The sequence below is a fragment of the Corapipo altera genome, unplaced genomic scaffold (genome assembly GCF_003945725.1).
Source record: "Corapipo altera isolate COAL_440 unplaced genomic scaffold, ASM394572v1 2c, whole genome shotgun sequence".
Classification (NCBI taxonomy): domain Eukaryota; kingdom Metazoa; phylum Chordata; class Aves; order Passeriformes; family Pipridae; genus Corapipo; species Corapipo altera.
Window position 1 is genome coordinate 3090911 of NW_020884923.1, and position 23759 is coordinate 3114669.

General features: G+C 35.9%; 1 protein-coding gene across 8 annotated transcripts in view; it reads left to right on the forward strand.

Annotated features, from left to right (window-relative positions):
• RYR2 (ryanodine receptor 2) overlaps positions 1 to 23759 on the forward strand; it is a 381847-nt gene that overhangs the window by 187537 nt on the left and 170551 nt on the right. For all 8 annotated transcript variants that reach the window (XM_027657258.1, XM_027657254.1, XM_027657259.1 and 5 more), the window contains 7 exons: positions 2886 to 3050; positions 4438 to 4559; positions 7414 to 7597; positions 8217 to 8352; positions 12545 to 12640; positions 18811 to 18929; positions 19330 to 19463. In XM_027657258.1, coding sequence (XP_027513059.1) covers positions 2886 to 3050; positions 4438 to 4559; positions 7414 to 7597; positions 8217 to 8352; positions 12545 to 12640; positions 18811 to 18929; positions 19330 to 19463 — 956 coding nt within the window. The remainder of the gene's footprint in view (positions 1 to 2885; positions 3051 to 4437; positions 4560 to 7413; positions 7598 to 8216; positions 8353 to 12544; positions 12641 to 18810; positions 18930 to 19329; positions 19464 to 23759) is intronic.

Genomic DNA, 23759 nt, shown 5'->3' on the forward strand with positions numbered 1-23759 from the left:
AAAAGTATGCCACAAAAGTTATAAGTTGGGTCAGATGACAAGAGGTAAAGTTGAAAGGACAGGGCTTAATCATGGGAATCCATTTTGGACTGTTATAAGAAATTAAACAGAAACATTAGAGTGAAATAACACATTTAAGGTGAGGCTTCATAGAATAATTTTTTCAACAGTAAGATGAAACCATTTTAAATGATTTTGTTCATTTAGGCCACAACAAAAGTGTGAAGATTGTTCACAAACTATACAAACTATTTATAAAGAGCACATCCTTCTGGAGAAAATCTGGTATATTGTTCATTAAATCTGTTCATTTCCAATTCACTCTTGTTGCTTTGCATTACTGAGGTGCTTTACAGACTGTTGCAAAACCCACTTGTTTGTTCCAGTGTAATAAATCAAGATTTTTGATCCCTGCTTAGAAAAAGTATATGGTCTGAGAATTGGTCTAGAATAGGTATAGACTGCAATAAAACTTAAGGTTTTCTGTGTAAAAATGCAGTAGGAAGAATTAACAGATGGTTAAGTAATGACAGGTTACATATGTGGTAAGTGTGTAGGAGACTGGAAACTAGCATAATTTAATATCTCTACCAATGTGCAATTATTAATTGGTGACGTGGTGATTGCTGATGTTTTTCAGATCCTAATTTTCACTGGTGAACAGTATTTTACAGTGGATAATGAGATTGATTTATTATATCTACTTTCTCTACTGTACTACCTACTGTTTACCAGGATTCCATTCAAATCTTCCCCTTGATAAACAATTTGTGGTTCCTGTTCGCTCCTCCAAAAATCTCAATGTCCCCAAATGAATGCTCTAATGCCTGCTGCCCCAGATCATCCTCTAGTCTTCCATTTCTATCTTATATTTAGTCCAGTTTTTACACTATACTTTCCTGACTATTATATTTTTTTTGCAGGAAAGAGATTATGGGATTGAATTCAATCTGGGCTCTAAGCCTACACATAAAACTGTTAGTGTAGTTATGTTGCTGAGAACAGAGATCTTGTTTGACAAATTGTTGGCACTGCAATTTTTATGCTAAGTAAATTTAACGTTAATTCTATGAAGATTTTAATATAACCCCCCCCCCAAAACCACAAAAAAACCCCAAACCCCCTTGTTCCTGCCAGTGAATTTTAAACAAAGTATGGAATAAGATTTTAAATAAATAATCCCTCATATTATTTACAGTGCTTTATGAGAAAATTTGTGAATCCGTACATTCATACCTTAAAAAATTAGTTGTGAGACTTGAAAAAGGAAAATCTTACAATGTAAAAGTACAGTACATTCACACAGGTTCACGCTATCTTGTAGTTATGAAGAGAATTTGAAGGACTAGAGCTTGAAATCAGGCGTCTTTTTCTTCATACAGTAGTGGGACCTAACTTAATTTTTCTTGTATCATCATTTGTTTGCAATGTCATATTATAAGTAGCTTTTCAGTTTCCAACTGTCATGACATTCAGGTTATTTGTGCTAGCTTTTGAAAGAATTGAATGCAACACTTAGAGAAATGCTATGAACAAAATAATGAATTAATAATGAAATAGAAGCACACAATAACTCAGTTATTGACATCAGATTACTAATAAATCAGTTATTAGCATGTATCAATGGACAAGATTTTAATAAGAATTTGAGCGCTTAAGGAATCAGCCATTTACATGGTAGTAAAATTAACATCTGTATCCAGAAACAATCAGAAAACAATCTGCATTGATGAATGTTTTATATCTGAAAGCTTAATGTTATGAAAAGTAATCACAAATTATACTTCAAAATGCTTCAGAATGCATTCATAATTGTAGGCTGAAAATCTGATTGCAGGACATCTCCCTTTATTTAAGAAATACTTTTAAAAATGCTTTAATAAATTAGAGATCATTGTTCATTTAAAGAAACCAATCTTTGCCATCTTTTACTGTGAAACTGCCTTCCCACATTGCCAAGGCACATGTGTATGGTATAATTATTCTTCTACTCTTTCCTGGTTGTAGAAGGATGGAACAAGTAGAAGTTTTTGTCTCACTATTTGTAACATTACTCTGATTAGCTGAAGGAAGATGCTTGTTGTCTACTGCTATCAGGAGAAGCAGAGAATGTTGAAGCTGTATTTGCTTAAGAGGGTTATGTTCCACATTGAATGTACAGTGGAATAGGCATATCAGTCAGTTGAACCATATGTTTTTGGAGACATGGATGATCTGCTGTGAAGCAGGATGCATGGGCTACTTGTCTTATAAACTGATGTCTGTGGGGAAGGAGTTGGTTCTTAGAAGAGCTAGGTGTTGGGGAAACACCTCCGATTACCGTCACAAACTGTAGTATTGTTTGGGATACTACATTTCCTCTCCTGAAGCAACTACTGTCATGCCATTCTTAGTTTGCAGACTAGTCACAAACACACAGAAATGGATTGCTTTTCTCAGGAAATACTGAGCCTGCTGTTGGGCAGTGATAGGTTAAAGGCCATCTCTCAGTGACAGTTGGATGGTGCTCATCTTTTCCAGGTTGGAAAAAAACCCCCAAATTCCCAAGAAAAAGCTTATGAAGGTTAATGCCTGGTTCAGCTAGGGGAGTCAAAGCATTTGGGGTTGTTTTGTAAGCTTTTATGTTTCAATAATGACATACTGTCAATTATGATCCTAGTTCTTTCTGTGCAGGTGAAATGAATAAGTGAGGTGTTTGTATTGATGGGATTTCTCTCTCTATGTCTTTAATTAGCAGTTTTTCTCATTTTTAAAAATAATTAATTTAAAGAAGGATCTCGAATATTCTTTTAGGTCCTGTTTTGGACAAGTGCCTGGTATTTAATGCTTTATGCAAATATTAACATGTTAGTTATTGTTCGTGTATACATTTTTGTCTTCTTCAGGAAAAGTTGGACATAGGGACAAGAAAAGAGGTGGATGGAATGGGAGCACCTGAAATAAAGTATGGAGATTCAATATGCTTTATACAACATGTAGATACAGGCCTATGGCTTACATACCAGTCTGCTGATGCAAAGTCTGTAAGAATGGGTTCTGTGCAGAGAAAGGTAAGACTCTAAATAGGAATCCATTTCATTCAGTCACAGTTTGATAGGGTGGGTGGGGGTAGGAAATGAAGGGAACTATATGAAACAATTAATTTCTGGGTTTCAAATACTTAAAGCATGCCTTAGCATGCTTACCATGTGAAAGGTTGGGTTTCTTTTCAGTCACATATTGAAAAAAGTTAAGTGATTTACTGAATTTTTAAACTGAAAGGCAGACAAAGTGCATGTGTCAGCCTCTAGACATTAACCTACAAACACTGATAAATCTGGATATACTTGATTTCAAATTAAATATTAGTAACAACCTATAGAATGTGCTAAAATATGTTTCTTCAGTGTAATTTGGATTGAGGATGCTTTTAGTTCAAAGTACTTCTTTCCACATTGTAAGTGTATTACTTTTTGATCTAGAATGTTCAAGTCTTGAGCCCTGAGAGATATCTTTTATAGAATAATAATAGCCAAGCAGAATGCTAGCTCAGCATCATAAAGTAGGAAAAATATTATTTTACGACTTAACACTGTTGTATTTTCCATAACTGTTTTACATACCAGAACTACAAAGCTGGAGCAAAGGACATACCTTACAAATTTATATATAAAATTTGTCTGTATCATATGTGTGTATAAATATAAACATATTTTCTATGAAATAAACATATATTCTATGATATTCTATAAAGGTAATATTTAGGAAACAGTTTCTATACGTGTACAATTTTAGTGATTATAATACTAACAAAATTATCAATCATAATAATTGTAATACCTAAATAATTCTAAAATAATTCAAAATAAGTTACCTTACTAAATAATTTAGTAATGCAAGTCTTATAAATTGCATGTGTGTGTGTGTGTGTATACATGTACCTGTATGAAAAAATCTTGTTACCATAAATGGTTTAAAATATTTATGTAGATTGGATTGAATGCCTTCAGAACCATTATAACTAAACATAAAAAACTGTAAGTTATTGGAAATCACTCAAAGCATTCACTCAAAGAAAAGAAGGCCAATAACACTCTTAGAAAACAGAACCAGTAAAGAATACCTGTTATGACCATGTCTGCTTTAGGGTTTTGCTGCTTTTAACACTGATAAAAACAAACAGCAAGCAAAATCCCTTAGATTTTTTTTTGTAATAAAATATACTGTTTACAAAAGCTGTGGCTTTGAGATTATTGTGGCACTGAACCTGCTGGCTCAGTAAAGTCTGTCCTTGGAAATGAGGAACTAAAACATGGAATTATCTGTTTTTAATCAGATAGTTATTTTTGTATATGACTTCATCATTTCCTAGCCTCCCTTACTGTGTGAGTTTTCTAAGTTCTTATTTGCAAATAATGTTTCATTTTGCAGTGACCGCTCCTTATTTTTGTTTTGCAGGCAATAATGCACCACGAAGGTCACATGGATGATGGTTTGACACTGTCTAGATCTCAGAATGAAGAATCCCGTACAGCACGTGTCATCCGTAGTACAGTCTTCCTTTTCAATAGGTTTATAAGGTATGCTTTTAAAATTATGGTTTTATCCTTTTTCTTTTTGTTCTCTTCTATTTTATTCAAAGTGGCCATTAACTGAACAGTGAACAATTTAGCCTTCAGAAAAAAAATAGATGAATGCCTCTCAAAGCAGACTTTGTCAATTCTGTATGTGTTATCAGCAGATAAGGGCCTTGAGAGATACTGGTCAGTTTCTTTTCTCTGTCTTCTAATACCAGTTTCTCATTCAATCTTGATTTAAATGCATAACATACTGAAAATGCAAACAAACCATAAAAGAGAGATTTTTCCTTTCCAACATTTGCTTTAAGTCATGTGATGCATCATTTATCTTTTCCTTTTCTAAGTATAGTTTTTAAGAGTTCTCTTCCTTGAAAAAGCTGGAAGAAGGAGATAATTGTATGACTACAGATTTGTTAAAAACACAAATATACTGAAGAAATTCATAGTCTCAAGAAAATTTTTTCTTAAAAATTATAGCTTCTTTCTACCTTCCCATTACACTTTGCTTACTTGTACCATTTTAATGCTACTTTTTTCTTTAATATTTTGAAACATTGAAAAATGTGTTATTTTATACTAATTAGCCATTTAAAAAATCCTGTCAGATTTATGCAATTTGCATTTATCTTCCTATTCCAAATGTCCTCCTAAATAACACTGATAAAATGCTAATTCTCAATTGCTTCTAATTTCAGTAATTGATGAAAGGCCCATTCATCAGTGTAGCTTGTATTAGAAAAAGAATGATAAGCAGTAAGACTATATGGAATGATAAGAATTTCATAAGAATTCATTTGTGACAAGAAAAAAACAGTGTGGGAGGTGGTGACCTGAAGCAACCAAGTCATAAATCATTGCACAGCCAAAGATATACACACGTCAATTTGTTGAAAAACATTTAACAAGGTACTTAAATAACAACAGAGAAAATCACCTATCAGGAGAATTGCCTCCTGTATGACATTTAAAATACAAAAGAAATGTAAGCCCTAGGTCACTTCCGAAATAATACAGCTTCTTAGAAGCTTCTAAGAATGCCATAAAAGACAAGGACAGAGAAAGGGAATTTAATGATAAGGTTTCGCAAATTAAGGTATTGCTAAATTACAGTGGAGATTTTTGTGGATTGCACAGGGAGTCCAAGGTAGTGTTTAGCAGTTCAGTTTTGGCAGGATGTTACTCCAAGAAGAAAAAACTGAATTGGAGAGGATGAAAATTATTCTTCTAAGTGTTCTTTCCCACGAAGGCAGTAGAAAAATTGCACTTTGGATAACGTGTTCAGAATAAAAATTAAATTTTAAAGATAACTTTTGTAGCTATCCTTTTGAAACATTGCATTTATTGTAAGAAATTTGAAAAATGAACCCAACCACACAAAAAACCCAAACCAAATATCAAACAAGAAGCATATAACTCCCACCCCCACCCTGTCCCAGATATTTTCTCTTAATCCAGCAAGAAGCAGAGTATGAAATGAGGCTTGTGCTCCATATCATGGCCAGGAGATGAATCCTGGGAGCAAGCCAGGTACTGTACAGCTCAGGAGAAAGGATTGGCAAGGACAGTCATGGGTTAGGTTGCTGGGAACCTTTGGTGCCTTCAAGGAGAGAAAAGAGGGAGATGGGTATGGGGCTGAGTGGGTGACTGTATGGGTGTGGTGGGCTGTTCTGCTCTGTTTATGCTGATCTAAAGACCACCAGTGAACACAAAAAGGACCTCGTTTCTACATAATTGGGCTTTACTCAAAAATAAGCTAGCAAAATAACTATGTTACAATGGCAGAATGCAGAATAAGTCATAAGAGAAATCACATGCCAAATAATCCCACTCTTCCCTGTTGTGTGCTGCCAGGGTGGGCTCTTCTGCTCAGGGCTGCTTCTCTCCCAGCACTTCGGGCCCTGGCTGGCTACTGCAGAGCTTTGAGATCTCCAGACCTTTCCTTCTTCCTAGAGCATGGGTGTTATTTTCCCAAGCCCTCTGGACCCCAGTTTCTCTCTCCTCCTGCTCCTTGCAGAAGGTTATTGAGGGCCTCCTGCAGCCCTTGCTGGGGCAGACCCCCTGCCCACCATCATCTTCCTGACGGATGTGCAAGGGAGAGCCCTCGCCTTCCACTTGCTGCGTAGTGCTGGTGAGGTCTCGCCTGTGATTCAATAAAGATGAGGTTTAAATGGAGGAGAGAGTTATATCAGGGGTCTGGAAAGCCCAGCACTGAGGGAAAATTGGATTATGGAGTTTGTTGGGGATTCAGCTCAGCCGGGGCAGGTGCAACATGTTAGAGGACAGTCAGCCCTCCACTTCTAGGAGAAATTGATCACAGACTACTGCAAGGCCAAGCGTAAACTGGGTATTAAGGAAACAAAAAGGCTAATGGATTGCTGGGATGGAGTGTGCGGAAGTGCTGAGTCTTGCGCACTGGAGAAGGCTGAAGAACAGGTTAGAGATGTGTTTGAGAGCCTCCATGGGCTATCCAGACCCTATTCAGCACCACAGAACTGGTTTCTTTAGCTTCTGTCCATTCCAGCTTCATGATGCTTTGTACAGATTTACAGTAACTTTTCTTTTCCTCTGCCTCTGAAACTCCTACATGTGTAGGTAGAATATTAAAGTGTTTTCTGGATTTCAAAAAAAATGTAAGAGAAACAACATTTTTGATGCTTTTAGGTTATGTTTAGGAAGGGAGGGGTGGATTATTAAGTAGAGAATGGGCAGACATATATAATTTTTGAAGAGTTACTTGGCTGTCAGAAAATGATTCAAGTTTTGGCATCTAAACAAACTTAGCTTTTAAACAAATAAAGAGTTTGAATGATAAATTAATTTTTCAATATTCAGGAGACTTTGCATCTTTTTATAGGGGCCTTGATGCTCTCAGCAAAAAAGTAAAGTCTTCCACCGTCGATTTGCCTATTGAGTCAGTCAGTCTGAGCCTTCAGGACTTGATTGGCTACTTTCACCCTCCTGATGAACATTTAGAGCATGAAAACAAACAAAATAGGCTCCGAGCACTGAAGAACCGCCAGAACCTCTTCCAAGAAGAGGTAGTTTTTTCAGTTTTACTCCTGATTTTCCACCATGTTGTCTGCAAGTATTCTTTCACAATATCTGTAGTGTTGCTATCTAATGTGGAGTATGATTACATTGTTTTGGGGTTTTTTTATCCTGTAAGACTCAAACTATTTGCTATATTTATAATCTCTCTAGATGTGTTGATTTTCCTGTTTATTTAAAGAAATTCATTTAAGGCCTTACTTCCTTTTTCTTTTTTAAAAAAATTAAATCTTAGTGCTCTGAATTCTAACCATAATTTTCTTCTTATGTGTGAATTAGTTTCTTTAGTTATAGTTTAATCTCTTGATGCAGAAGGATGTTTTGGTTTAATAAGCATGCTTTAAGTATCTTGTTTAATATTGTCTGTTATTTCTTTGGCAGTGATAGTTGCCTATAATTTTTCAGATGCCTAAATGCCTTCGAGAATAGAAAATTTTCTAAAATTATACCTTTTTTGTTTTAATTTGACCATACTAAATAGTAGGTTTTTATTATCACAGCCAAGGAAAATTTTCCATAGGGATTGCTTGTTTGATTTCATGTATATATTCTTGTGTTTTGCATATGCTATCCTTTTTTTGTTTGCACCTAAAAAATACTTTTTTTTAGGGTATGATCAACCTTGTTCTTGAATGTATTGATCGCTTGAATGTATACAGCAGTGCAGCTCATTTTGCAGATGTAGCTGGGAAGGAAGCTGGAGAAGCATGGAAATCTATTCTGAATTCTTTGTATGAATTACTAGGTAAGACATAGTATGCGTTGTTGTTTTAGTTTAAAATAATAAATAATAAAGAAACACATACCTTTTTTATTATAGAATAATTTCCCCTGTGTAGAACTTTATGATACAAATTAAACAAGATTTTTGCATTTTCAGGTCCTTGCATGTGCTTAAGAGTAACATACACCAAAAACACTCATATATTGTAAATTTTATGATTTTATAATGAAAAATAGTAAGTTTCTGACTTAAATGATTGACTGCTTTTTCATATCATCGTATTGCTTCTGTATCTTGTATATGATCCAAAAATGTGTGAACAAAATATATGTAAATACATCTTTCTTATGTTAAGGAGATATGCCTTTGTAGAAGTCTATGGTTTTTCACACATTTGCCTGCAGAACTGCAGCATATATCTAAAGCTTCTATAACCAAGAACTCTCTTATTAGTCAGCAATGACCAGTGACTCCAGCATTATAGTAGTATACGGTATGCCATGGAAAGGTATATACTCATGTAAAATCTAGTCATTAAGTTCTTGTCCACCTGCAGTCACTGAAAATCTCACAATACCTCCTCCAGTTTTATTTGCATACGTTACTTATGTTCAGTTATGAATCATTATATAGGGTTATTAATCCCGTATAATAGCTGCCTGGATATTCACCCCTGCTGAATTCCTAATTGTCTACAAAAGGAAATTTTCCTGCCTACCAGACTGTTTTGTCCGTTCTTTTATCCTCTGTCAGTAGGTTTTCTTGTTGCCATAACTAAGCCTAAACATTAATAGTAACATTGACCTTAAGTGACTGAGGACAGTAATGTGTCTGTGTCATTAAGCAGTCCTTTGTGGAGGCTGCATACATGTCCCTATTCTACTTTCTTTCTGTAACACACTAGCTCTGATGTGTGGGCCTGCTTGCCTTTAAACTTGCACATGTCTTGTCAAAAGCTCAAGTTTGGACAAAGTCCTCTTGCAGGATTGTTTTCTTATTTTCTAATAAAACCTAAAGCATTTTGTGTATAATTTATACTAAATCTCGCTCTTGAAAAAATTATTATTGAAAAGGTGTACAAATAATGTTACTTTTTGCATAAATTCCACTTAAAACTCCATAACTGAATATATAGTTTGTAAAATGAAGTGAATCAAGTCGTTAGGAAGTGCTCAGGTGAATATAGTGTGGGTATTACTAATTGTCTTTTTTGTGGGTATGCATTGTGAAACATAGTTGCATACTAGTTTTTCTATAGGACCCATTCCTTATTTAGGGCTCATTTGGAAAGGGTTAAAATTTTTAAAAGATGCATGACACTGAACTAAGTTTTCATAGTGAAAATTATATTAAATCTTATTGTGAGCTTCTCCACACAACTAGTACTACTGTTATGTTTTCTCTCCCTTCGTTTCTCTCTTTTCTCACTCTAATGCCTGTATGAATGCTTGAAAATGTGGTATGACGTAATGTGATTTTGAAGGATAACTTGTACAACCCTGAGATAAAAAGGTCATTTAGAAGGAACATTGGCAAAAATTTTACATCTTAATCTATCTTTCAACTCATATGCCCATTAAGTAATGTGAACCTGCTTTAGGCTTTTTTCCTTTTTTTTTTTTTTTTAAGGGTGATTATTTTGTCTATACTAATGGTAGTTATATGCTTTATTAAGAATCAGTCAGAGAAGTTATGGCAGGAATTATAAACATTTTAAATTATCCAGACTAGGGCTAGAGAGTTAATGTCTCCATGAAATCAACTGATGACCTTTTAGAGCGTAGGTGATAGAGTATAAAATTCTGTGCTTGGGTTATTCATGGATGTAGGAGTTAGTTGAATTTTTTGTTACAGTTTAGTTATCTCTTGTTGCATTTAAGCACAGACTGGAGGAAGTAATGGTTTGATATCTGAATCGTTTCTTGAAGTCTGAAATTTCCAGTTGGCAAGGCTAGAAAACTCCTACTGAAAGAATCTGCATGTCTTGTACCTCGTGTTGTTTCCATGGACTTGTAGTGAGAACATTGCACAAGTTTTGGTCATCATGTCCCTCCTGCCCTCTGATGTTAATTCACCAACTGCATTATCTTCTGGCAGCTAATGCTGGGGAAGCCTGGCTTTGATCTGGCTATAATGAATTTGTACATTGCTCTGTTCTGAATAATGCTGGAGGTGTACAGTAATTACATGGATGACAAATGGATATTGCTTTCTCAGTCTTCCTTCAGCAAGCAGCACTTTGTTTTCTGAGTCTGCACATAAATAAAAGTAAACTGTGATGGCAGAATTCATGGCTTTTGTCATGTTGTTGACTTTGTGTTATATTTCACAGTGATGAGAATGGAGGCATTTACTGACTTTGAGTTGACTGCAAACTATGACATGGAAAAATCATATAATCTCAGAATGGTTTGGGTCACAAGGGACCTTTAAAGATCATCTAGTCCAGCCATCCTCACTGCAAAAAGTTCCTTCCTTATATTCAATATAAATCTACCATCTTTGAATTTGAAATGATTGACATGTATCCATTAGGGCGTCTGTCCTTTCTCTATCACTAATACATGCATTCATGAACTTATATTGAATCCTTTTGTGTCACAGAGTGCAGGAGTATATGCAACAATGTGACTTTAATGTCTAACTGGTTTTTATTTCTTTAAAACTGAGCACTACTCTTGTTCAGAGTAGTAGACAATAAGAAAAGCAACTGTTGGATGTTAATTTTTGTTTTCAATTTTAAGAGTCTGTGTGCCTCACTTAATGCACAGCTTCAACCAGTGAATACTAACCTTTCACAAACTTCTGCTGAGCTGCATTTATGAAGCCACTTGTGTCTTATTACTGCTAATGAAGTTAAATTTAGTGATGTTGTGTTAAGCATTGAACTATTACTGCCTTCATTTTATGTTCATACCTGAGGGACAGTGAAATTGTGTGGCTTGCCTATAACCAATAAAAAACAATTATAGAAACAGGTTTTCCTTCGTTCTAATCTGTGTGTTTTAACAAGATGCTCTCCCTTTCCAATAACTGTGGTCATGGTAATTAACAGTGTAAGATTTCAGGGTACAGATTTTTTTTGTTATATAAGGCAGAAAAAGAAAGGGTTTTGTATGTTTTGCTGTTAAGGTTTGTTTTCCTGAGGGTTTTTTTTTTTTTTTTTTTTTTTTTTGCTATGAAGCAATTGGATTGTGATCTCTTTTCTTATCATATAGAACTGTCAGTACAGTGATTTGTTTGCAATTCCTCTTTGCAGATAGTTTCATATTTTATGATGTCCTAAGTCTCTAAGTTTAACCTTTTATAAATAAAGCAGAATAAAAACACTGTTGCAATATATAATATAGTGAATTTGTGCAGCAACAAAACAGATTTTAAGAGGCCATTGCCTCTTAGCAACAGTCTCTGCTGCTGAAATAACCATGGAAATTTCAGTTTGAAATAATTTTTTGTCAGAACTGGAAAAAAAAATCTTAAGAAAAGCAGTATGCACTCTTCCACACAACAGACAGAAATGGAGTAGAACAAATGCTTCTCTGAGAGCTTGTGTGTATGCACATACCTGCAAATGCATATAATCCAGGACAGGGCTGGCTTGTGGGTGCCTGCAGTGGCCAGTGAGATTTCAGTTCAGTTATACCCACCAAATCAGCACATGCATTAAGTCTCCATCTATCTTCAGCTTAAGCATGAGAGTGAAGCAGATTCAAAACAGTTACTTCCTCCCCTGTCAAAAGTATGGCAAAGTTCCTGGACATCTATCTTGTGTTAATTCCTATTATTCTTGTACTAAAGTATCAATGGAAAATAATTTACATTCATCACCTGTATTGTTGGCTCTACACATTGCTTTTCCAATGTTTCCTGTCATTACAAGAATATTGTTTTACAGAAACTTGCTTCTACAGTAGCAGCTGACTTCTGTGGTGTCAGTACTGGTTACTTCATGTAAAGCATTTTGCAGGGATTATTGAGATGATTGTAAAGCCAAAATAATTAAAATTCCTTAAAGGTCAATTTGATGTTCTTATGCTTAATTCTAACTATTGCTTACATTATTTAAATTTAAATCAAAACCATCAATAATTAAAGATTATGAATCTATAATTAGATTACTGGGTTCTCCCTGGCAAGACAAGACAGGGATTACTTAAATTTAAATGGATTCATAACTGTGATTTTTTTTTCTCTCTCTCTCTTTTTCCAATAGCGGCTCTGATTCGAGGAAATCGTAAAAACTGTGCTCAATTTTCTGGATCTCTTGATTGGTTGATCAGCAGATTAGAAAGACTTGAAGCCTCTTCTGGTATGTTTTTTAGTATTTTAACTTCCGTATTTGACCAGTTCTAAATTCTTTAAAATTGGTGATATACTTTTTCAGCCTAATTATAGTGAAGTTCTTCTTCTGAGAGAATAAATTATATTAATAAAGGGAGAATTATATTTGTGATATTTTTTACATGTTGATTTCAGTTGTAGTTTTACTTAGACTTCTGGCAGTCTTGCCTTTTCCTTGACCAATTGGTTGTAGTGTTACCTTTTAATGCAGGCAAAAAAAGCATTTGACAAAATAGCTGTTCTACAGTTTAAGTCATATTAAATTGCTTTCTCTCTAATTGTAGTATCTACCCTTCTCTTTGGAAGTCTGCATGTTTTTCAGGATTAGTATAAAATCAAATACAACAATAACTGTATGGAATGGATATAATTTGTCGTTTCTTGAAGGACTGTAGTGGTAATGTAGGGAAGTTCATGTATTCTACTTGAGTGTGTGTAAGAATAGATGAGTCTTCACAAAATACCTGTATGTTTCCAAGTAACAGTGTTACCTATGTAATACACATACAGTCCCTTTTTAATCACCTCTCTTGCTCCTGAGCTCTGAATTTCTATTAAAAGTTAACAAGAAATGTTTTCAGTTGCAGTTGAGACTGTTTTGCTTTATACATAATATTTTTTACTATTTTTTTTGAAGATGACCTTTTGAAAGTCTTTCAAGTCTTATTTCCTCTAATTATGATACAGTAAGTTCAAAAGGTAGGAAGGTTTGTAGACAGACCAGTGGCAAGATAGTTACAAAAACAGTGCAACACACCTCTCAGGTTGCATATTTGTAATTTATTCCCATCAGTGTCTTGGTTTAGTGTCATGTGTTCTTCCATGAACTGAAAGGAACATAATGATTGATTAGAGAGTTGTCCTCAGGAACTGGAATTGCATTCCCCATCCTGTTCCCATTCCTAAATCATACTTCTTCCACAGATAGGTGTGTACATAAGTCTGAAATACTAAGGGAGGGATGCCAGGAAGGGAATATGTCCCTCATTGAAAAAGTTCTTTGTTTTATATTAGACTGGTAAACATTTGAAAAGAAATGTCACAGGCACAACATTGTTGTTCTACCTTTTACTGTGGCATTAATAGGTGAGAAATATCCTGCTATTGCTGAGTATTCTAAGTAAAAATAGGAGTTGTCCCAGTGCAGATGACCATTTGGCATATATTAACAAATTTCTTACCTCAGTGTAGTATTCAGTGGATCAGTAGCAGCCGTGAGAACAGATGTGTTCTATAGTAAACAAGGTGTTTCTGTTCCACTCAGCTTTGTCATTACACATTCATGGCATTTTGTTTATTTGCCATAAATCTGTTCCTGAAATGAACTGACCAACAGCATGGGAAAATATTGTCGAATGTGGCAGTGGCAGGAGTGTTTTCCCTCTCCAAGCCAAGGGTGAACTGGCATGACATTTGCTAGTTGATTGGCAAATTCTGCAGTGAGTGATTTCAATTGTGAAGAGCAGTTACACACTGATTCTTCACCTCTAGGAGGTTTCTTCCATTGTCAACGCTTGGAGCAAGAAGAGAGTTTAGAAGTCAGTTATTCTTCTCTTGGGGTGGAGACTAGTGTAGAGACTTTGAAGCATTTGCCCACGTGAGCCCCTTCAGTCAGCAATGTTTCCTAGAAGCACTTTTGCAGAATTTTGTTTCAGATTTTGTTTGCAGAACTATGGCCTTAGGGTGGTGGATCTATTTTATTATGAGGTTAGTTCCTACTTCTGGCATGCAGCTGATCTGTTTCAGTTGGGTATGTTTATGCTTTAAACCCTTGAGCTGCTCAGGAGATGAGGCAACAGAAACATAGGAGGCTTTGCCTGTATCACTACTTTAGTTCTCAGCTGGTGACACAGACAGCTGGCTGCTCATAGCACCAGTGTCCTAACCAAATAGATGTAACTGAACATTCATGTGGGTTTGCATTATTGTTAGGGAAACCTGCTCTGCAGATGCTGTGATCTTCTTACTTTAATGAGAATTTGAGTAACAAAGAATTTAAACTTAAATTAAATAAAAGCCCTTAAAAACTGTCAAAATCACAAGCTAGATCCTTTTTCCACTATGGTCCACCTTTGGTGTGAGAGCATTCGTCTAAGGAGAATGGTCTCACAACTATGTGGTTGCATGGGACTTGCTTGCAACATGCTTAATTTCAATGTACTTTCCCCAAGTTCTTCATGGTGATTATTTCCTGAGAGACCTAATTTTACATCTGAAACTCTCAGAAATAATGCAAAACTTTGTGCTCAACTTTTGGAGGTTCAAGATGAAATATCTTAAGATAGCTCTAAAAATGCTGTGGTACATGGTTTCTGTGTGTATGTATGTATTTTTAAATATTAATCTTGAAGTAAAAAAAATTTGAAAATTTGAACTTAATTGTTTATGATGCTGTAGTGAGATACGAGATGCATTCTGTAAACTGCAGAGTAATCTGATGCTGTAGTCTCACTGTGTAATGAATCTCCTGGCATGCTGCAAAAACTCTGAAGGTATTAATATTTGCAATGCTCATTTGTTCTGAGTTTTCTTCTAGGAACTAGACCACTTGAGCTCTTTTCCCATGTATTCTGGTAACGTAACTCCATGTTGCCTCCAGAACTAGTTTTATAATAAGGATTTTTCTGGTTTTGATGGAGTCAGTTAGAAAAGATACTTACTAGGTTGTACTTTAGTTATCTCAAGAGGCACAGTAGATTTAGATTTTAGCATATACATGTAATTTTGTGATTTTATGTGGGATGTTCGCTTGACAGATTTTAAGCTTTAGTTGGCTTGACCAGGATGAAGATATTCACTGTTTTAATTTACAGTGGTAGGTCTACAATAGGGAGAAATACTGGCTTATATTACACTTCTAAAATAAGAGTACTTAGATGTGTATATTAACTTAAAATAATTAATGTTTTTCTAAGGGAGAATGTATATGAGGAAGAAATACCATGTTCTGTTAATCACACCAAAACAAAGCTCACCTTCAACATGGAAATTGTCAACTACATCTGCAAGTGTTTCCTTGAATGTGTTGTGACAAAGATTTGGTGCTATAAACTAATATCAATAAAATTCCTGTTTTTACTTTTTCTTGTCCTCGAGCTAAAAATGTTATGAAAACAGAACAAAGGCTTTAAATATATAAATAGCAACTGTGAGTTGATTGTACAAGTTAGATCAGAAATTGATTCACTTCTTGAGTTTCACTGAAGCAAAAGAAAGAAAATTATGTTCTGTCCAAGTATAAATGTGTCCAAGAGTAAACCAGGTTAGACGTGGGTGAATAATGCAATGCAAATGCTTCAGCTGTCTCTTCAATGCATAAATTAAGATTAGATTAGTCTTTCACTCTGAAATATATTCCAGATGGTATTAACTAGCCCTACTAAAGTTTTATAGGCATTAAAACTTAGGTAAAAAACCCAATAGAATATGGCAAGTTAGTAATCTGATGTTGAGGAATACATTCAGTGCAGGTAGCTTGATTTGTAAGCTGCAGTGTGAGCTGCAGGTTGATCTCTAGGGGGGGCAGGAGCCTGAACCCCAGACAAGAGGCTGTGAACTGCTGACCCTTTGCCAAACAAAGGGCACGGGAATCTGTGGTCCATGCAGGGGACTGGACCCTCAGAGACACAGCAGGAGGAGAGACCCCCAGACTTTCGTGTGCTTAGACTGTGAGGGTGTAAAAGCTCAGGGGTTCCTTTGTTTGGGTTCCCTCCCTGGCAGCACCAGCTTGAACTGTTATTTCGTTATTTAGTTATTGAACTAAGATAAAATTATTTCAAGGATCGGGATGTCTGAGACTGCTATGGGAAACATGGGGTCAAGCTGGTAAGGAAACCTGGTCTGACTGTGTGAGTCTGGGGTGTGTAGCTGCTAAGGTCCCAGCTCAGGTAGTGCAAGTGTTGCTGCCAGAGTGGCTCCTGGATGGTTGGACAGGGAAGATTCCTTAACACTGATATCCTCCAAGTAAGGTTTTTGGAACCAGCTGATATCAGTTTTTGAATATTTTCTTAAAGCACATGCATTTTGTTCTAGTATTCTACAATATGACATCAGAGGAGTTAACATATTGTCCTGAAAATATATGCTTCCTTTCATCTTTTAGTCTTTAAGAAAGAATTTTCACTCTCCTTACCATAAATTCTGCATATCATACTGTTTGTGATATTTGTATTAAATTAAAGCTTCCTGCTTTACTGTCTTGAACAACTCTAATGAAATCAGAACAAGTCCAGTTGTCTTTAATGTAGACAATCTAAAAGTTAATCAATCCAAACAGACACAGTGCATTCATATGCAATTTTTTTCTAAAACAGACAAAATTTGCCCTTAGAACAAAACATGTTTGATAATTAGCAATCAGCTGCTCCAGGAATTAAAGAAGGTGCTGTGGAAACTAGATCTAATTGATAACATGCATGTATTATTGAATGTTTACATCTTCAGAGTATTTTTACTTCTGTTATTGAAAAGGTTAAGAATAGAAAATGAATCCAGTACAATACCTTAAAACGAAGTTAAGATTATGACTCTGCCTACACAAATCTGAAAATTCCAAGGTTATGGTTACCACACTTGCATTATATGATATAATTTCATATTGGATTACTGTTTATATTGTTAAAAGTGTGTTTCAGTGCTACAATGAGAGGTGGCAAAGTTTCAACTACCAAGTTTTGAATGTAGTGATTTTCCTACATTCCCAGATCACTGTGATACACAATAAAGTTGTTGATCTTGGTACAGATTACCCCTCTAGATTAAGAATCCTTTTTTAACACTTTTTTTTTTTTTTACCTCCCTAGGTAGTTTTACAATGGTCAAGTGACTCCTACCTGTATAGTTGTCAGGATGGTTGGACTGTGCTCCTGCTATGTTGCTAGAGAGCATCTACTCCTTTAGCTTACTCTCATGACTTAGGTTTTTACCCTTTTTAACCATATTGTTACTGTCATTATTTATAGAACCATATGAATACAGAATACATTCATATACGTATGAATGGTGGGATAATGGAAGCTTACATCCATTGCAGCCCAGATTATACCACTGCCAAATTCAGGTTTAGTATGTTCTCTAATTTGTAGTTGAGACTTCTTATTCTTATACCTTCAGGGCTACAGAATCGCTCTGGGAGTTCACCTCTACCTCATTATATCATAGTTGAGACTTTTTTTGGAGCCGCTGTACAGAACAAGAAAATAGTCTACAATATGTGTACCGAGTCACCTGCATTTTCTGTTTACATATGTATGACTCTGTCTTCAAGTATATTAAACCACACACTTTGTTTGAAACCTGTTTACTTGATAAATTGCATTGTCATTGTACCTGTTGTCTTCTACCTTAACTACATTTCAGTTGTAGAGTATTCCATACACTTTATTAGTGATGACAGCATATCATCCTCCAGATCTCTGGAAAAACCTTTAAATAGTATGGGGATAAATGGTGATGGTGCTGTAGATTGGCTATAATGGCTGATGTTCTCTTCCTCACTAGGATAAAAGAAAGACCAGAGTCTTTCTTGTACTCTTACTGAGTCTTTTTTCTCTTACTGAGATCTTTTTTGTCTGATGGTTCTATTTTTCTCACGTCAAGTGGAGTTGACATGCTACATTTTTCTTTAATTAAAGGAGAAAACATGCAAAGAGCAGAAGACTCTTGCTATGGATTTTCCTTTACAAAGGTTAAGTTGAGTGTTTGGAGCCATGGCTTGAATACAAGGCTGAAGGCAGAATGATGAGCTGTTCAGTGTAAATACGAATTGCATATCTCTAGGTTTAAGACTGCTTCTCAGCTTTATTTCAGTCCCTTTGATTTTTTCATTGTGTCAACAACTGTAGTGATGAATAATGATGAACTCCATGTACAATATGTATCTTTACCAGATGTGGAAGATCCCAAAGCAGGTGTTGACTTGATCCACTGCAGACAGGAGTTTTACGTCCCATTTCAGAGAAACATTTTAAGACTAATGATTCTTGATGGCAATGACTGCTGCTTTATTTGATTGGTTTATCATATACAATGATTTTTGAAACTATTCCGTATTACTGACCAACATATTAAAAAATATTATGCACAGTTGTGTTTTTATATGCACTTTGGAAAAATGATTTTTCTTTTTTTTTTCCCCAGGAATTTTGGAGGTTTTACACTGTGTGTTGGTAGAAAGCCCAGAAGCTCTAAACATTATTAAGGAAGGGCATATTAAATCAATCATCTGTCTTTTAGACAAACATGGAAGAAACCATAAGGTAGGCAAAGAATAGACAGGTATATTTAGGTGAACATTTGTGAACAAAATGAGCACATTCTTCTATGTGAAAGTTAGAATTCCAATACTTTAATGCTGTTTTCATAATTAGGAATGAAACTTTTCCTAAAATGCATATGAGCAGTTTGAAAAAGCAAAGTGGAATGTTATCTTTTTTTTGACAAAAACATTGATACACATTAATTCTCAAGGGATGCTGGAAGAATGTTTTAATGTTGTTATGAAAATTTCAGAACTGTTCTAAAATGAAACCACTGTGTTGGATGAATTAGGTACCATCACGTCTTCCAGTAATGTGGTATATAGCATTATATTGCCTGAAGGAATTAACAATAATAATGAAAAAATATTTAAGATTAAAAGAATCTGATTTTTTTCAGGTTTTGGATGTTTTGTGTTCTCTCTGTGTTTGTCATGGAGTAGCTGTGCGATCTAATCAACATCTAATCTGTGATAATCTCCTGCCAGGAAGAGATCTGCTCTTACAGACACGCCTAGTCAACCACGTGAGCAGGTACAAAAAAAAAAAAAAAAAAAAAACTATACCTATGAACAAAGCAGAAAAAAATTGTACTTAAAAGAAATAGTCACTACAGAAAATCTGTTTTACTTCCAAAAATGTTGTTAAGATATTTTATTCTTATCAGGATTTTAAATTCTCTTTGTAATAGTGATTAATTTAGAAACAGAGAGCAGAGAGAGCTATTGCAAGCTAAAGCTGCCCTAAACTGCATTAAATCTCTGAAGCAGTAGTCTTTTTTATAGATTGTTGTCTAGATCTAGCTGTGTATTCAACATATTGTCAGCCAATGTCCTGTGATTGCCTTTCTGTTTGTGATCTTGTGAGAATTTCCTAATCACCTTTGGTCAAAATTAAGAACTTAGTGCCAAACACCGTCACCAGTACCTGGGATATTTAGACAGCGCTCTCATCCTTCCTTCCACTGGCAGAGTTTTAGAAGCTACCTTGCAGCAGACATTAATTACAAGATGAAGCTATGAGTGTCTTAAATTAGTAAAATATTTTTTACAAATATTACCAAGTAATGTTTATTCAGAGTTTGAATTTATGCTGAGGCAGAAGAATATGGCTTTGTGTCAAGATTTGTGGGATCTTCCTCTGTCTCAAACTTATGTTTATTTTTAAAAGTTTCAATCACTGATTAAGTGAGAATGAAAACTGAAACACAGAAGTGGTACTTATAATTCAGAGTTGACAGGATTTATTACGTGCTGAAAAATGTAAAAAATCCACATTGTATCTAGGGAACTGATTGTCCCTCTTTACTTGGCACTGATGAGGCCACACCTGGACTACTGTATCCAGTTTTGAGCCCATCACTACAAGAAGGACATTGAAGTGCTGGAGCATGTCCAGAGAAGGGCAACGGAGCTGCTGAAGGGTCTGGAGCACAAGTCTAATGAGGAGTGTCTGAGTGAAGTGGGGTTGTTTATTCTGGAGGAGACTTGTGAAGACCTTAATGTGCTCTGCAACTACCTGAAAGGAGGTTGTAGCCAGGTAGGGATCAGTCTCTTCTCCCAGGCAACTAGTGACAGGGCAAGAGGACATAGTTTCAAGCTGTGCAGGGGGTGGTTCAGCTTGGACATCAGGAAGAATTTTTTTCATGGAAATGGTGGTTAAACATTGGAGCAGGCTGGCCAGGGCAGTAGTGGAGTCACCATCCTTGGAAGTGTTTAAGAAGCACTTGCCACTTGGATGTGGCACTTGTGCTATGGTTTCATTGTCCTGGTGGTATTCAGCCAAAGGTTGGACTTGATGATCTTGGAGATCATTTCCAGCCTCAATGATTGTGTGATTCTGTGATTGAGCATCTGAGCTGACTTTGGATTTCATACATGGAAGGTAGAGCTGTCTTTCCAAAATATGGCTGTAGAAAAAGAAGATTTGTTACGACATGTTTTTGCTTTACAGTAGAAAGTTGTGAATGAGAACATTCTTATTCTTGCAGTTACAAGGAAAAAATTTTTTTCAAAAGGCAGTAAGTAAGATCAATGAAACATTGATGACATTTAGTCTTAGACTAAGACATGCATACCTTGCCTCAAAAATATTTGGCAAAGAAACTTTCTAAGATATTTCTGTTTAAAGTACTTTTCCAGGGGACTGGAAAATTCTATTCAAAAACCTCCATTTAACAAGATTAAGTTGGATGATTAGATTGATTAAATTTTGAGGTCTGGACAAAGGCTGATACTGTGTTCAGGCAGAAAAGATTCAGTTGGTGATCTGGCCAATAATTTACAGATGATATGAATTTTCTGAAAGATAGCTTTTGTCAAGCATGTTTTGTTTATAATATTAAGGAAATTTTTAAAATTTTTACTTGGAACAAAGTGAAGAGTATTTATATTTAAACATTCAGCAAAAGACACCCCATATGCTTCTAGAAGGAAAGCTTATTAGTCTTATCTGATAAAACAAGTTACTTTATAAGCTACCAGATCAGTAAACTTTGCTTTTACACTGACTTATATTTAACCACCTGTATCAGCCCTTCTTCCTATTCCCTACACCAGAAGACATACTGTGTGTTTGGGCTATCTTGGAGCTTCAGTTTTGTTGATTAGTCAGCTTGTATGTAGAAAGATAATATTTATGGAAGTAATAACCCAATCTAATGGAGGGATGTGAAGACTAGATAACTCAGACTAGAAGTCAAAGATTATTTGTATTATGAGTAAGCAACCATTGAGGAAATATACCTAGCATTGGTTTGGGATACTCATGTACTCTACAGCTTTAATTCAAGATTGAATGGCTTTCTTAGTACAAAACTGACACAGAAATGATTGTCTGGAGAGATTTTTTTTTTGATTGAGAGTCTAGATTCAATATTATCCCCAAAATCAGATTTAAAAAGCGCAGGGGTTTTTTTTCCTTTTTTTTTTTTTTTCCCCCACCATGACCTTTAGGTATATGACTCTGCATATTGCTGTTTATCTAGATATTGAGAAGGCACAGTAATAGTTTTACCTTTTAAGTATTCTTGGGAAGTACTGTAAAATCAGTAGCAGTAGAAGCATCACATTGGCATTAAGGATTTTTACAATCTAAAATTTACTGAGTTATACAGGACTTGGAATAAAGAAGGAGGAGGTACAAGAGAATTTTGTAATACTTTACTTTTGTATCTTTTTAAATATTATTCTCTTGAATGGATAATCTTTGTCACAGATTGCAGTTTGCTGTGTCAGATTAAGCCTGCAGTGTGTACTTACTACATTTATATTGGTAACTGGTTAATAGGTGGCGTTTTTGTTTGCAGGGTTTAACATCTATTAAATATTCAAACACATAAACCATTGTGATTGGTCTCTGAGTGAGGTTACTGTTTCAGTTACTGAAGCAAATATTTTTTTACTTTAAATGTATTTTTCACCAGAATAAATGAATGAATAAATAAATACTACCTTCTGCCTTCTGGGAGCTGAGGTCTGAGATGATGCCAAAAGGGTGCCACCACTTGTCAAGAGCACAGAATTACTATCAATTGTTACTTTTCATGTGGGCACAAATGGCACTGCAAGCCAGAACCTGGGTAGAGTCAGGAAGACTGCAAAGCCCTGGGGGTGCCAGTGCAAAGTCTTGGTGCTCAGTCTACCCCTTCTTCCATTTTACCAGTTAGAGGAAAGGGTGCAGATATAGACATATAATGCAGATCAGCTTTTGGCTTCATGGTTAGTGCTGTTGTGCGGATTTTGACTTTTTTGGCAATGGGACATTCTTTGATGACTGTAGCCTATTTGTGCTTGGCAAACCTGATCACCTTTACAATAAAGTAACCTGCTTGGTTAATGTGGAATGAATGGTGGACACTGTCTACCTGGATTTCTCCAAAGCTTTCAATACAGTTTCTCGCAGTCTTCTCTTAGAGAAACTGGTATGTCAGGCTCGAGACAAGGGGTGTGTGCAGTGTGTGGGCACTGACGGCCCGGCTGCACCCAGAGGGTGATGGTGAATGGCTCTTTTTCAAACTGGCAACGGTCACAAGGGAGGTACCCCAGGAATTGGTATTTGGCCCAATGCTGTTTAATATCTTCATGAGTGATCTGGATGAAAGGATCAAGTGTACCCTGATGAAGTTGGCCATTGATACCAGACTGAATGGGGAAGTGGACACTTGGAAAGGGAGAGTCACCCTGCAGGAGGACCTGGATAGATTAGAAGAGTGGGCTGACAAGAACCTTATGAAGATCAGGACAAGTGGTAATGTCTTGCACCTGGGAAAACATAATCTAAGAGTGCAGCACAGGCTGGCATCTGCCTGGCTAAGAAGCAGCTCTGTGGAAAGAGGGTTTCACTGGACAGCAAGCTCAGAACGAGTGAACAGCAGTGCTGCTGTGGTAGAGAAAGCCAAGAGGGTGCTGGGCTGCATCCTCAAGTGCATCACTAGCAGAGAGAAACAAATTTTTGTCCCACTCTATTTGGTGCTTGTCAGGCCATTCCTGAAATCCTGTTTTCAGTTTTGGTCCCTGCTATGCAAGAAAAATCTGGACAGGCTGGAAATGGTCCAGAGAAGGCCCACGAAGATGACCAAAGGACTGGAAAGCTTACCATGGGAGGTTCAGCCTTGAGAAATGAAGGTTTAGGGGAAACCTTTTCACTGTGTTCCAGTATTTAAAGGGTGGCTACAAAGATGGAAACTCCCTTTTTGCAAGGAGTCATGGGTGCAAAGGGTAATGGGTACAAGTATCTCCTGGGGAGATTCTGATTGGACACAGGAGTAAAATTTTTCTCAATGAGAACAATCACCCATTGGAATAATGTCTCTGGGGAAGTGGTGGATTC